This window comes from Notechis scutatus, chromosome 1 (assembly GCF_049901735.1).
Source record: "Notechis scutatus isolate UNSWTSFEM ecotype Mainland chromosome 1, rNotScu1.2, whole genome shotgun sequence".
NCBI classification, from domain to species: domain Eukaryota; kingdom Metazoa; phylum Chordata; class Lepidosauria; order Squamata; family Elapidae; genus Notechis; species Notechis scutatus.
The window spans coordinates 3,474,658-3,490,738 of NC_142009.1; the positions used below are offsets into that span (position 1 = coordinate 3,474,658).

Here is a 16,081-nt window from a genome sequence, read left to right on the forward strand (position 1 = left end):
GCAGAGAGAAAGGAAAACGAATGTATTTATTTATAATTTATCAAACAAAAACTAAAACACGAATAAAAATAAAATGGCAGGGACGATAGGCACGTTAGATGCACTTATGCACGCCCCTTTATGGACCTCTTAAATATGCAGTTGAGAAGTCCATTTGTGACTACAACTGAAAATGTGTAGCTGAGACAACTGCATCAGGTAGAGCATTCCAGACTTTAACAACTCTATTGCAAAAATCGTATTTTTTACAGTCAAGTTTAGAATGGTTTACCTTGAGTTTAAAGCAGTTGTTTGCGCACGCGTTATTGAGATTAAAACAGAAAAAGGCATTGACACGTAAAACATTAGTACGTACAGTTTTGCATGCAATCCCTTGGTCCCACCACAAGCGACGCAGTTCCAGGTTATCCAAACCAAGAATTTCGAGCCTAGATAGCGTAGGGAATTCTATTGTGTACGGAAAAGTACAAGAGTTTTCTTGTAAAGAATTGTTAAGAAGGCAGTACGGGGTGGCGAAGAAAGAAAGATTTTGATTAAAGTTTCCGAGGCAGCAACCGCCTTTCATTTTCACCAGGTTGCTCTCGATACCAATGCGGTTTCTCTACATCCAGTATTCTCAAATTCATTTTTGTTTGTTTTCAGTTTGATTTGCATCCATTATTTTTATGAACAATTCAAGGGGGTGAACATCCCTCCTCCTATTTTCTCTACAACAATCCTGTGAGGTGGGTTGGGCTGAGAGAGTGATTGATCCAGAGTCCCCAGATGGTGAGTTCTAGTCCCGTCTTAGCATGAAAGTCAGGTGGGTGACTTTGGATCAATCCCCAGAAGAGAGTGAGTTCTAGTTCCATCTTAGCCAGGAAAGCCAGCTGAGTGACTTTGGGCCAATCCCCAGGAGATGGTGAGTTCTAGTGCCGCCTTAGTCATGAAAGCTGGTTGGGTATCTTTGGCCCAATCACCAGGAGACAGTAAATTCTAGTGCTCTCTTAGGCACGCAAACCAGCTGGGTGACTTTAGCCCAATCCCTCTCTTTCAGCCCAACCTAACCTCTCAGGGTCGTTGTTGTGGGGAGGAGAAAGGCGCCTCGGGTATGTTCGCTGCCTTGAGTTGTTTATAAAAATAATAAAGGTGGGATAGTAATAAAATAAAATGCACAAAACAAATATTGGCTTACCCATGCTGTATGATCCCGCAGGTAGCAGCCTTTGTACTCTATACTGTTTGGATGTTTAATCCGTTGGAGGAACTTCACTTCCTTAATGATATCCTGCCATTTCTGGAGAAGAGAAAAAGGAGTGGCTTTGTAAGAGGGAAGTAAAACTTAAAAAGGAAGAAAGAGCCAGGTGATCTAATAAAGGAAACGGGACATGTGGGCAACCAAGGACAAATTCATTCTCTGCCCAAAACGGTAGGACTGTTACCAGCAATAAAATAATAAATTGGTGTGCGGAAAGGAAGGACTTTTCTTCAGCCGTATATCTACAGGATTGCTTATTTCCAAATGTAAACTTGCTTTCTGTATTGCTGGTTTTGGCCAAGACGTTAATCTCTCAATTTTGTTTTTTTATATCTATATCTATATATTCTTATATATATTATAAACATACATTTATTTCTGACAAAACTGCAAACCAAGTGTTAGATCAGTAATGGCAAATTTTTGGTGCTGGGTGAGTCAAAAATTCAGAAAACGCCTAATTTCATTCTGCTGGCAAGTCTGAACAAAAGAGAAACCTTTCTTTTTCTTTCTTTTCTTTTCTCTCTCTCTCCATCTCTCCCTTTTTCTCTTTCTTTCTTTCTTTCTTTCTTTCTTTCTTTCTTTCTTTCTTTCTTTCTTTCTTTCTTTCTTTCTTTCTTTCTTTCTTTCTTTCTTTTCTTCCTTCCTTCCTTCCTTCCTTCCTTCCTTCCTTCCTTCCTTCCTTCCTTCCTTCCTTCTTTCTTTCTTTCTTTCTTTCTTTCTGTTGTTCATTTCTAGTGGTGGCAGAGTGATGGCAACTGCAGGTTCATGCAATAGTCAGTCCCTCCCTCCCTCCCTCCCTCCCTCCCTCCCTTCCTTCCCTTCCTTTCCTCCCTCCCTCCCTTCCATCCATCACTGTGTGTCTGTCTGTTTACCCACCCACCCTCCCATCATCATACACGTTGTCACGTGAGATGTAGCAATTTCCCCTTAGCTAAACCAGGGGTGGGCATGGCTAGTGCCTGACACATCTGGCCCACGAGCCGTTGAGTTTGACACCCCTGATCTATATCATCTATCACCCATCATCTCTCATCCATCCATCTATCTCATCATTATATTATCTTCCTTCCTTCCTTCCTTCCTTCCTTCCTTCCTTCCTTCCTTCCTTCCTTCCTTCCTTCCTTCCTTCCTTCCTTCCTTCCTTCCCTCTCTCCCTCCCTCCCTCCCTCCCTCCTTATCTACCCTCCATCCATCCTCATGATTGAAGATGTATGTTTAAAAGTAATTTTAAAGACCACCGACATAATTTAAAGAAACAGGTTTTCTTAAAGGTTCGGATTGGTGGAAAACGTGGGCTCCTGCTAAAAGAAATAAACCTTTCCCGCCATATCTCAATCTTTCCCAGAATTCTCCTATACATATTAAAGGTCTCGTAGCTTTCGGTATCACAATGTCCTCCTTGCCATCTTCTGGAGTTTGATTCCACCCCCCGCCTCCTCATGTGCTGCCCACATTTCCCATTCCCTTAAGTCTTCCGGCTTGCTGGTTTCTTTCCCCAATGCAGGCAGGATTTGAACCCGCCAACGGGTCAGAGGATTCTGGGCACCACAGGGGCGGGTCACTTACCTCGTTTGATTGCTTCCCACTGTAAGACATTTTCTTGATGGCCACCACTTCGTTGGTGCGCACATCCCGTGCCTGCAAGACCAAAAACACAAAAAGTTTGGTACCTTTTGATATCAATATCTAAGGCGTTGCCACAAAGAAGAGGGGGGTCATTTTATTCTCCAAAGCACCAGAAGGCAGGAGAAGAAGCAACAGATGGAAACTCATCAAGGAGAGGAGCAACTTGGAATGAAGGAGAAACTTTCTAACAATGAGGACAATCAACCAGTGGAACGGCTTGCCACCAGAAGTTGTGACTGCGCCATCACTGGAGGTTTTCAAGAATGAATGAATGTACGAATGAATTCTTTTATTGGCCAAGTGTGATTGGACACACAAGGAATTTGTTTTTGGTGCAAATGCTCTCAGGGTACATAAAAGAAAAGATACTTTCATCAAGAGTCAAGAATCATCAGGTGCAACACTTAATAATAGTCATAGGGTACAAATAATAAGGGATCAAATCATACCAGGAAACAGTCCATATAAATCGTAAGGATACGAGCGACAAAGTTACAGCCATGCAGTCACAAGTGGGAAGGGATGGGCGATACGGAGTGATGAGAAGATTAATAGTGATAGTAATACGGAAGAAGAGATTGGACAGCCATTTGTCTGAAACAGAACCTCCTGCTTGAGCAAGGGTTTGGACTAGAAGACCTCTGAGGTCCCCTCCAAGTCTGTTTGTTATTCTGTTATGAAAAGTGTGTCATCTTTTTCCCTTTCCCTCCCTTCCTTTTTTCCCTTTCTCATTTTCCTCATCTTTTCCTCTTTCCCATTCTCCTTCTTTCCTTGTCAATTAAGTTCCTTGTCTTATGTGAAGGTTCAATTAAGAAGTTGTTGTTGTTGTTGTTGTTGTTGTTGTTGTTGTTGTTGTTGTTGTTAAGAATTGTAGAGGGGGTTGGACGTAGCTCGCTTGTGGCTATGCAGGGATTCTAGGCTGACTGCTCTTTTAATGCCATCCCCAGTTCTACTGTTCCTTTATTTATTTATTTATTTATTTATTTATAGCCAGCCACTGGGTTGCTACAGATCTTCGTGTCTAAGAGGAGCAGCGAATATTGTGGCAATTAAATCTGTGCTACACAATATGTTGCCAGAGGCCAAGTGGGGAGTGGATGGGTGGCTTTTTTTTCTTTTTTTTAAATGATGCTAAGGTAAAGATAAAGGTTCCCCTCGCACATCTGTGCCCAGTTGTTTCCGGCTGTAGATGGCGGGGCTCATCTCCGTTGCAAAGCCGAAGAGCCAGCGCTGTCTGAAGACACCTCCGTGGTCATGTGGCCGGCAGGACTAAACGCCTTGGAAGGCGCATGGAACACTGTTCCCTTCCCACTAAAGGGATCCCTATTTTTTCTACTTGCATTTTTCTATCCTTTCTGGGACGAGTAATGGGAGCTCACTCCGTTAGGCGGCGCTAGGGATTCGAACCGCCAACCGACCAACCTTTCTGATGGACAAGCTTGGCGTCTTAGCCGCTGAGTCCCCCTTTGATGATGCTAAGGCCTGTTTAAAAGCAGGACTTCTGAGCCAAGAGTCCTGCAAAGAAGGTTGCAGCTCCAGAGGGCTGATGGAAAGGGCTTGGCCAGGCCCCAGCCGGGAGCAAAAAGGCAAGATATTCTTTAACGCAGGACGCTGGGCACCAGGAACCGCAGCATCGGCAGAGTGCAGCCAGGCTGAGTTGCAGCGCCAACATGATGTAATAGCTAGGGAAGATCACACATGGGTTGGTGTTTTTTAAGCCTTTCAATGCAGCCCTTTCATCCGATCTGCCTCATCATTCCTCTGAGCTGCAGAGCCCCAGGATGGCTGGCAAGGGCAGGGTGGAGGCTGGGCAGTCCAAGTGGTGGGCAAGAGCCACACCAAGAAGATCTGCAGATGCTTAGCCACCCCACCCTACCCCTCTCCCTGGCAATGGGCAGCCACCTGGGGAGATCAAAATCCATCCTGCAAAACAGGACCCGGCTTTAAATCACAACACCAGTGTAAACTCCTGCCTTTTTCTTCCCACCTTTCCCTGTTAACAGCTGCTTGGCTGTTGGATAATCTCAAAGACTCTAAAACTAGGCTCAAAAAATGGTTCTCTTGGGCACTGGGAGGGCTACTAGCCCCCTTACCCGATGCAGCCCTTACACTGCACTGATGGTGTTCCCTAGTTGGGTGGTGAAACGTCTGCAAGAAAACCACCCAGCTCAGAGAGCACTAAGGACCCCACAGTCCTCCTCCTCCTCTTTTCCATAACCACCTCTCCCTTCTAGCACTGATGATGTTCCCTAGTTGGGTCATGAAATGCCTGTAAGAAAACAACTAAGTTCAGGGTGCACCAAGGAGCCCACAGTCCTTTTGCTCGTTTTCCCCTCCTCCTCCTGTCTGCAAACCTCACACTCCCTTCAAGCGCTGATGGTGTCCCCTAGTTGGGTTGTGAAACGTCTGCAAGAAAACCATCAAGCTCAGAGAACACCAAGGACCCCACAATTCTCCTCCTCCTCCTCCTCTTCCTCTCTCCACAAACTCTACTCCCTTCTAGCACTCATGATATCCCCTAGTTGGATCATGAAACATCTGTAAGAAAACCACCAAGCTCAGAGAGCACCAAGGACCCCACAGACCTCCTCTTCTCTACAAACCCCTTCCCTTTCTAGCACTGATGATGTTACCTAGTTGGGTTGTGAAACGTCTGCAATAAAACCACCAAGCTCAGAGAGCACCAAGTACCCTACTATTCTCCTCCTCCTCCTCCTCCTCCTCCTCTCCACAAACCCTCCTCCCTTCTAGCACTGATGATGTCCCCTAGTTGGGTCATAAAACACCTGCAAGAAAACCACCCAGCTCAGAGAGCACTAAGGACCCCACAGCTCAACCCTGAGCTACACATCTTCCCTTCTCTTGGTCATCTTTACCGTTGGCACCTTCTGCCTTGGAGCAATTATGAGGTCCCACTTAAGCCCCCTAAAAAGGGTGGGCTGCAACTCTAATGACCGTGGCTGCAAGTTCTGCACCTGGAGGTCATGATGGTAAAGACTGACCGATGCATCTGATGGGGTTTTGCTTGGAACGAAACCCAAGGAAGATTTTCAGTTCTTTCTGCTCTACAAAAGCTTACACTTCAAAGGGGGGCTCCTAAAGGAAGACCCTCCCCCCCCAATCCTGGACTAGAAGACCTCCAAGGCCCCTTCTCTCAACCTGCCACCCTGCCCACAATCCAGGTGAGGCCTCCGGCCTGCCACCCTGCCCACAATCCAGGTGAGGCCTCCGGCCTGCTCTCAACCTGCCACCCTGCCCACAATCCAGGTGAGGCCTCTGGCCTTCTCTCAACCTGCCACCCTGTCTGCCCACAATCCAGGTGAGGCCTCCGGCCTTCTCTCAACCTGCCACCCTGCCCACAATCCCACTGGTGCCACCAGGAGCTGGCGCTGCCTTCCCCAGACCCTCATCCTGTGTCGACGGTCGGCAGTTGTGTGACATTAGCAGGAAACCGCACGACTTCCAGCTGCCTTCCACAATGCCGCCCTGACAATGGAAGTCAGTATGTGGGTTTCCAAGCACACACAATAACGTGCTTTTGTTAGGTTCGGCTATTGTTCGAGGAGAACGTTCCCCTCCCCCTTGGAGGAGAGGACCCTGGAGCCAAGTACCAAGAGCCTGAATGGCTAGCTTGCCATCTGAAGCACATCAGCAGCCAAGGAAAGCTGGGTTGGAGGTGGATCTGTGGGAAGTGGATCACCAGGAATCCCCTCTCTTGATTCCCGTTGTTAACACTCTGTGGCCTGAGTTGGCTGCCTTCATCTATGCCAGGAGTCCCCAAAACTTGCCAACTTTAAGACTGGTGGATTTCAACTCCCAGAAGGCTGGCTGGGGAATTCTGGGAGTTGAAGTCCACAAGTCTTTAACAGTTGCCAACTTTGGAGACCTCTGATCTATGCCAAGGGTGTCCGACCTTGGCAGCTTTAAGACCTGTGGACTTCAACTCCCAGAATGCTCCAGCCAGCATGAACCACAGGCCTTCAAAAGGCCACGGTTGGCCACCTCTGATCGAAGGAGAAGGCAAAGGATTTAACACAACTTATGGACTTCAACTCCCGCAATGCTGGCTGGGGAATTCTGGGAAGTTGAAGTCCACAGAGGTCTTAAAGCTGCCAAGGTTGGGTACCCCTGGTTTAGATGGTTACCTATCAGATTAGATAGATAGATAGATAGATAGATAGATAGATAGATAGATAGATAGATAGATAGATAGATAGATAGATCAGACAGACACGACTGTAGATAGATAGATGGACGGAGACAGACAGAAAGAGAGACAGACAAACAGACAGACATGAGATAGATGGATAGACAGACAGACACATACTGGTGGATAGATATGGATGGATAGAGATAGATAGACAGAGATAAATAGATAGATAGATAGATAGATAGATAGATAGATGATAGATAGATAGATAGATAGATAGATAGATAGATAGATAGATAGATAGATAGACAGACAGACAGACTGTAGATAGATATGGATGAGAGAAGACAGACAGACAGACAGAGAGACAGACAAATATAGATGTAGATAGATGGATAGAGACACATACTGGTGGATAGATAGATAGATAGATAGATAGATAGACAGAGATAGATAAATAGATAGATAGATAGATAGATAGATAGATAGATAGATAGATAGATAGATAGATAGATAGATCAGACAGACACACTGTAGATAAATATGGATGGACGGAGAAAGACAGAAAGAGAGACAGACAAATAGACAGACATCGTAGATAGATGGACAGACAGACAGACACATACTGGTGGATAGATATGGATGGATAGAGATAGATAGACAGAGGTAGATAAATAGATAGATAGATAGATAGATAGATAGATAGATAGATAGATAGATAGATAGATAGATAGATAGATAGATAGATAGATCAGACAGACACACTGTAGATAGATATGGATGGACGGAGAAAGACAGACAGACAGACAGAGAGACAGACAAATAGACAGACATCGTAGATAGATGGACAGACAGACACATACTGGTGGATAGATATGGATGGATAGAGATAGATAGACAGAGATAGATAGATAGATAGATAGATAGATAGATAGATAGATAGATAGATAGATAGATAGATAGATAGATAGGCAGGCAGGCAGGCAGGCAGGCAGGCAGGCAGGCAGGCAGGCAGGCAGGCAGGCAGGCAGGCAGGCAGGCAGGCAGGCAGGCAGGCAGGCAGGCACCGTGTTTCCCCCAAAATAAGACCCTGTCTTATATTTTTTGGCCACCAAAAAGGCACCAGGTCTTATTTTCAGGGCGGGGGGGTGGAAGGGATGTCACCCACTCACTCACCTCACTTGCGTGCATCACCCCTACCCTCCTTTTCGCTGCCAGGGGCCTTCAGGAACTTCTTCTGCAGCTGGCAAAGGCCGGCAAGGCTTCCCTGAAGGCCTCCGCAGCCAATAATAAGAGCTCTGGATCGATTCAGAACTTTGTTATCTGAAGGCCTTCAGGGAAGACTTGCCGGCTGCAGAACAAAAGGGCCGGCAAGGCAGGGGTCGAGGTGTGCAAGGCCTGGCTACACCTGTCCGAAGGTAAGTAGTAGGGCAGCTCCACCTCCCTCCCATCCCCACCTGAGCTTAATTTTTTCCCGTCCGCTCCGGAGTGGGCGGGGTCTGAATTAGGGCTTATTTTGGAGGTAGGGCTTATATTGGGTGCACATGTAAAAATCCAGCTAGGACTTACTTTCAGGGTAGGTCGTATTTTCGGGGAAACACAGTAGGCAGGTACATGGGTAGGTAGATAGAATGTTTTATCACAGTCAACGATCAGAGAGCAGAGCGAGTTGAAAGCTTAATGACCGTGCGATTCGCTTAACAAATGCAGGGATCCACTTAACAACCATGGCAACAAAAGGTGGTAAAACCAGGCACAAGTGACATAAACAACGGGGGGAAAGGCGGATTAGCTTCATGGCCGTGCGATTCACTTAACAACTGCAGTGATCCACTTAACAACCGTGCCGAATAAGGTTGCAAAAATGGATGACACTCAACTCGATCTTGTTTGGCAAAACAGGAATGTTGGGCTCAGCGGAGGTAATAAGTCGGGGGACAACCTAGAGGTGCCCCCTCCCCTTTCCCATGTGCCCTTGCAAGGACTCTCCCCCCAAAAAAAAAAAACCCCAGACTTCTTACAAAATAAACGGCTCCGAAGCTTCCATGGCCGATCTCCCGGAGGTCGGTGAAGAGCTTCTCCGGATCTTCTTTGTAAAACAGCTCTGCGATCTCCGGGTCCTTCAGGCTGCCCGCTCGGCTGGTGGACGGCATTCTGCTGGGCGGGGGCGGGTGGGTGGGAGCCCACCGGCTATCTGGGCCGAAAATGCCCCGTCAGCCCTGGGGGGCTCATCTGGGTGCAGGAAGCGTCGTTCACATGAGTCACTGCAAGGGAGAAGAGAAAAGAAAAGAAGGCAGGGTTAGGATTAGGGAAGCCCAAGAAAGATTCCCACAGGTTCAATTATATTATTTATTTTATTCATGAGAAGATCGAGGGGGTGAACCTACACAATACTCCTTCCTCCTCCTCCTCTTTTCCTCCACAACAACAACCACCCTGTGAGGTGGGCTGGGCTGTGAGAGAGAGGGACTGGCATTTATAATGGTTGTAGTTTCCTTTGGGTCCTGTGATCGGATTTTGTGACCTTCTGAGAAGCAAAGTTAATGGGGAAACCAACCTAACAACCATTTTATAACTGCAGCAATTCACTTAACAACGGGGGCAAGGGAGGTCGTAAAACAGGACCAAACTCACTTAACAAATGTCCCCCTTAGCAATGGAAATGTTGAGCTCGACTGTGGTCGTACGTCGAGGACTACCTGTAATAACCTGCCATAAGGGATCTCGGAGTCTTAGTGGACAACCAGCTAAATAGGAGTCAGTGGTGTGCGGCAGCAGTCAAAAAAGCCAATGCAATCCTAAGTTGTATTAACAGAGGGATACAATCGAGGTCAAGGGAGGTACTAATACCGCTCTATAAAGCCTTAGTAAGGGCCACACCTAGAGTCCTGCATCCAGTTTGGGTCTCCACACTATAAAAAAGACTCTAGAAAAAGTACAGAGAAGAGCAACCAGGATGATTGGGGGACTGGAGGCTCAAACATACAATGAACGGTTGCAGGAACTGGGCTTGGCTGGTCTAGGGAAGAGAAGGACCAGGGGAGACAGGAGAGCAGCCTTCCAATATCTGAGGGGCTGCCACAGGGAGGAGGAAGGGGGTCAAGCTATTCTCCAAGGCACCTGAAGGCCAGATAAGGAATAATGGATGGAAACTGAAACAGGAGAGATTCAACCTGGAAATAAGGAGAAATTTTCTGACAGGGAGGACAATCAACCCATGGACCAGAAGTTGCCCTCGGAAGTTGTGGGAGCTTCATCCCTGGAGGCTTTCAAGAAGAGGCTGGACTGCCATTGGTCAGAAATGGTGTAGGGTCTCCTGCTTGGACTAGATGACCGACAAGGTCCCTTCCAACCTCTGTTAATCTGTTATTATTCTGTTATTCAGAAGTTGTGGGAGCGTCATCACTTAAGACTTTCAAGAAGAGACTGGACTGCCATGGGTCAGAAATGGTGTAGGGTCTCCTGCATGGGAAGGGGGGGTTGGACTGGATGACCTACAAGGTCCCTTCCAACTCTGTTAAATCTGTTAAGCAACTTAGTCGGAGCAACCTCCTGCAAGTCCCTAGGCTGGGAAAACACGGCTAATCTGTGGCTAGTTGGGGGTGGTATTTTCCCTAAGGTCTCGAAATGGAGGCAATAAAGGCAGCTTGATTCCTGCTCTCAACCAGGAGGGCTTTGTTATCACAAAACAATGGAAAACTAAACAGCATCCTTCTCCGAGTCGCCCGTACGTAACCATGTGGGAAAATGCTCGGAGGACAGCAGAGAGCTGGAAAAACAACGCAAGAGTAAACTGACGTTTTCTCAATTTGGACAATCGAGCCCCCAACAGGCACGTCGGGCCTGAGAAATTTGTTCGGTGAGATTTGCCCATTTTAACCACTTTCCATGCAGTGGTTATTAAGTGAATCACCGCTTGGTTGTTAAATGGACCATTGACTTTGCTTGTCCGGAGGTGAAAAGAGGGGGAAATCACACAACCCCACCCCCCTTGGGACGCAGCAATGGTCGTAAGTATGAGTCAAGTTGCTAAGCATCTGAATTTGGACCACGTGACTGTTGGGGAGGTGGCAATGGTCGTAAAAGTGAAAAATGGCCATGTCTTTTTTTTTTCAGTGACTTTGACGGTCACTAAGTGTTGTAAATTGAGGACTGTCTGTGTTTGTTCTGACCACATTTCGTAGCTTCCTCTGTCATTTTTTCCCCCTGCGAGACTTTTGCCCATAAGAAATACAGCAAATCCTCGACTTACAACCACAACGGAGCCCCAAATTTAGGTTGCTCAGGGAGACATTTGTTAAGCGAGTTTGGTCCCATTTTACGACCTTTCTTGTCACAGTTGTTAAGTGAATTGCCACGGTTAACGTTAGCAACACGATCGTTAAGTGAATCTGACTTTGCTTGTCAGAAGGCCGCAAAAGGGGACCACGTGTCCTCGAGGATGCTGCAACTGGCATAAGTACATGCCAGTTGCCAAGCCTTTTAATTTTGGTCCCGTGACCATGGAGAGGCTGCAACGGTCGTAACTTGTGCAAAATAGTGGTGCGATGACCCAGGGTGGGATGCAAACGTAACAAAATCCAGAATGTAAATAAATGTCCTTTAATGCCTCCAACTTGGCCCCACTGTTCAATAATCCTCAGTTGGAGATGAAACGTACTCAAAAATAGTCTTCAAAAGAAAGCAATACAGTCCGAACTTAATGAGCAGATAGAGGTGAAATAAAAAACCAAAACAAACTACAATGAAGGAATTTCCACAACGGAACAGGAGAAGCATTTACCAAATTCAAGGAGATAACAAGGCACAGTCTGGTTGGAAGGACGCCAACCAAGATAACTTCAGACCAAAATAAAACAGGCTTTGATTCCAGTGTTTGCCAGTATGCAGGTCCGTCATCTTATCCAGTTGTCACAGCTGCAGCCCATGAAGGGGATCAAGGCCCTCTCCTCCCCCACAGACCACATCTCCCCCTTATCCTCTCCTCCCTAGGATGGATAGGGGATGGGCCTGGGTCCTCCTCTGACTGCCCAGCCGGCCTCTGCTCTTCCCCAGCCTCCTCCACAACCTCCGGAGCCACATTTCCACTCCCTATCGGCTCTCCCTCAGTCCGTCTCCACCAGGGGCATGGCAAGTGGTAAGTCACCTTTGACATTAAATGAACTGTTGTAAGTTGAGGACTGCTTATATTCGACAAAATGGGTTTCCCCCCCCCTCCTTTAGATTGTGTGTGAGACTTTCTCCTTCGCCACCTAACTTTCCCCAAATGCCACTTTCCCTCCCCCTTATGCTGCTCTTGGGATCGATCTATTCTGGGCTTGTTTGCAGTTTGTGAATTTGTTTTGTTTTCTTGGGCGTTTTGTTGGTTCAGGAAAAGAACAAAAATAAATCCATCAATTTACGGGCCATGCTGGACAAGATGAACCAAACATCTGAGTTTATGCAAAGAAAGAACAACAGAAACACATCGATATTTTTTTTTTAAAAAAAAGGTTTACAACGGGGCTTCCCAAATGTTATACAGACGGGAACTTGCTGTCTTCTCAGGTTGTCCTCGACTTATGACCATAATGGAGCCCAAAATTTCCACTGCTAAGCAAGAAAGTTGTGAAGTGAATTTTGTCCCGTTTTAAGACGTTTCTTGCCATGGTTGTTATAGGGAATCCCTGCAGTCGTTAAGTTAGTCAGGCGACCGTTAAGTGAATCTGGCTTCCCCGTGGACTTTGCTTGCCAGAAGGTCGCACAAGGGGAATCCTTTGACTCTGCAACCGTCATAAATATAAGTCAGTGGCCGAGCGTCCAAATTTTGATCATGGGGATGCTGTAACGGTCGTTGTGTGTGAAATATGGTCGTAAGTCAGTGTCGGTGTAAATCTGAACGGCCACGAAATGAATGGTTGTAAGTCCAGGACACCTTGTACCTTCACACCCTGAATTTTCCATTAGAGCAGCGGTCGCCAACCGGTGGGCCGGGGACCATTGGTGGTCTGTGAGAAAATGTTGGTGGTCCGCAGAGAAATGTCCCCCCCCCCCAAAGCAATTAATCCAGGCTGCGCAGGAACACAAGGCTTGCATCGCTTGCGCTGTGAACAACATGAGGTAGTGAGGGGAGGGGGGAAAGGGCGGACGGGGGGAACTTGCCCTACTTGCCCCATGCGCCTGGCCTGGCCACCGGGCTGCTTCTTTCCGCTTCTTTTTTCTTCTGCTTTTGGCTGCACGCAAGGAAAGCAGCCAAAGTCTTTCTTTCTCTCCCCCAAACTCCACCAGAAATGAGTCTTTGGGACCCTGCAAGGCCTCCTGCTCCAAGAGGCTGCAAAGACTCATTGCTGGCGGAGCTTGGGGCAGAGAAAGAAAGACTTCTGCGGCTTCTGCTGTTTTCCTTGCACGAAGCTAAAAGTCTCTTTGTCTCTCTCTCTCTCTCCCACCGAGAATGGAGCTGGAGACGGTATCCTGTGATCCCAAATAAAGAACGATCGATCGGTAGGAAAACGGGGGTGGGGGATTTTCCTGCAGACTTTTGGGGGATTTTCCCAGGGTCTCTATGAGTTTGGTGGTCCCTGAGGTCCAAAAGGTTGGCGATCCCTGCATTAAAGAATTCAAAATTTTTTTTTCCAGTTTTTACAGCAACGGAGTGAGAATGGTAGAAATAAGGCAGCCCCATCTCACTGAACATCAAAGCCTTCAGCTCTATGCTTTCCCTTGGACCAAAACCAAGAAAATGCCAGAAGCCATTTCAGATATAATTCATCTCCTGATTGCAGGCTGGAGAATAAAAACCACATTCCCAACATAATGTCCTTGGCACTTCTTCAAGGCTGCTAGAGGTTCTGCAACCAATTGGGGGCGGGCTGCTCCGGGAAAGCAAGCCAGGAAATCAAGGCTCTTCTCTTCTTTTAATCGGATGTTCCAGGAAATGCCAGAACTTCTTTGAGAATTGACCTGGAAGCATCCGCATCTGAGTGGGCCTTTCCCAACAGGGGGATCTATTCTGATCTGAACAAGAAGAAGACAATTGCCGATGCCTCCTTAGAGAATAGAATAGAAGAAAGAAGGAAGGAGAATAGAATAGAATGGGATAGAATAAGAATAGAATAGAATAGAATAGAATAAGAATAGAATAAGAATAGAATAGAATAGAATAGAATAGAATAAGAATAGAATAAGAATAGAATAGAATAGAATGGAATAGAATAAGAATAGAATAGAATAGAATAAGAATAGAATAGAATAGAATAGAATAGAATAGAATAAGAATAGAATAAGAACAGAATAGAATGGAATAAGAATAGAATAGAATAGAATAGAATAGAATAGAATAGAATAGAATAGAATAGAATAGAATAGAAAGAATAGAATAGAATAGAATAAGAATAGAATAAGAATAGAATAGAATAAGAATAGGATGGATAGGATGGATAGGATAGGATGGATGGATAGAGAATAGAATAGAATAGAATAGAATAGAATAGAATAGAAGAAAGAAGGAAGAACATAATAGAATTTAAACGGGATGGGATGGGATAGGACAGGATAGAATAGAAGAAAGAAGGAAGGAAGGAAGAATAGAATAGAAGTTGAATAGAATGGAATAGAATAGAATAGAAAAAGATGGAAGGAAGGAAGAATAGAATAGAAGTTAAATGGAATAGAATAGAATAGAATAGAATAGAATAGAATAAGAATGGAATGGAATGGAATGGAATGGAATGGAATAGAATAGAATAGAATAGAATAGAATAGAATAGAATAGAATAGAATAGAATAGAATAAAGAAGGAAGAACATAATAGAATTTAAACGGGATGGGATGGGATAGGACAGGATAGAATAGAAGAAAGAAGGAAGGAAGGAAGGAAGAATAGAATAGAATAGAATTTAAATAGAATGGAATAGAATAGAATAGAATAGAAAAAGAAGGAAGGAAGGAAGAATAGAATAGAATAGAAGCTGAAAGGGACCTTGGAGGTCTTCTAGTCCAGCCCTCTGCTCAAGCAGGAGAACCTATACCATTCCAGATAAGTGACTGCTCAGTCTCTTCTTAAAAACCTCCAGTGATGGAGCTACCCACAATTTCTGAAGGCCAGCTGTTCCACTGGATATATATGTCTATGGAGAACCTCAGCCATCCAGGTCTTGGTTGTTGCAAAGTTGCTTTCTTACTTACTTTCTTTTCTTTTTTTTTTCCCCAAGAGACAACTGGACTTTCTGGTTTTTTCTTTGAAGACGTTTCGCTTCTCATCCAAGAAGCTTCTTCAGCTACGTCAAAGAAAAATCAGAAAGTCCAGTTTTCTCTTGGGGGAAAAAAAACACCTTTGGGGCCTCCTTAGATATGTTCCTCACGGTTCCCTCCTTTAGCTCGTTTATGCTTCTAGTGTTAAACCGGATTATCAAGAGGTGGATATTCTTATATATCAGCGTTTTTCAACCTCTGCAACTTTTAAGGTGGCTGTGGAATTCTGGAAGTTGAAGTCCAGAGGTCCTCGGGTTGCCAAGGTTGAACACTCCGGTTTTAAATGATCTGGTTATGTTTAGCCTGCAAAGAGATGGCGACGGAGGGAGAGGATAAGGTTGGTTCCCTTCTACCCTGTTATTCTGATAATATATTTTACTCACAACAGAAGAAAATATTTGCGGCTCAAGGTTGGTGCTGAGATGGGTAGTTTTCATGCAGACATTTCATGACCCATCTAGGTAATATCATCAGTGCTGGAAGGAAGGTGGGTGTGCTAAGTGGAGGAGGAGGAGGAGGAGGAAGGAGACAGTGGGGTCTTTGGTGCTGTCAGCTTGGAAGCCAAATTGAGATTCAATGCTCCTACGCTGCCACAAGCCTGAGAAAGGGATTTATTGATTGGAATGGAGGTTTGCTGGAATGCTGACAGGTGCTCTCTGAGCTGGGTGGTTTTCTTGCAGATGTTTCATTACCAAACTAGGTAACACCATCAGTACTAGAAGGGAGAGGGTTTGTGGAGGAGGAGGAGGAGGAGGAGGAGGAGGAGGAGGAAGAGGAGGAAGAGGAGGAAGAAGAGGAGGAAGAAGAAGAAGAAGAAGAAGAAGAGGAGGGAAGAA

The 16,081-nt window shown here is 45.7% G+C and overlaps 1 protein-coding gene across 2 annotated transcripts in view; it reads right to left on the bottom strand.

Moving 5' to 3' along the window:
* Positions 1–16,081, bottom strand: part of TAOK1 (TAO kinase 1) — a 95,230-nt gene that overhangs the window by 37,997 nt on the left and 41,152 nt on the right. For both annotated transcript variants that reach the window (XM_087955764.1, XM_087955768.1), the window contains 3 exons: positions 9,038–9,280; positions 2,807–2,878; positions 1,175–1,276 (listed from right to left, as the gene is read on the bottom strand). In XM_087955764.1, coding sequence (XP_087811890.1) covers positions 1,175–1,276; positions 2,807–2,878; positions 9,038–9,169 — 306 coding nt within the window. In that variant the 5' untranslated portion in view covers positions 9,170–9,280. The remainder of the gene's footprint in view (positions 1–1,174; positions 1,277–2,806; positions 2,879–9,037; positions 9,281–16,081) is intronic.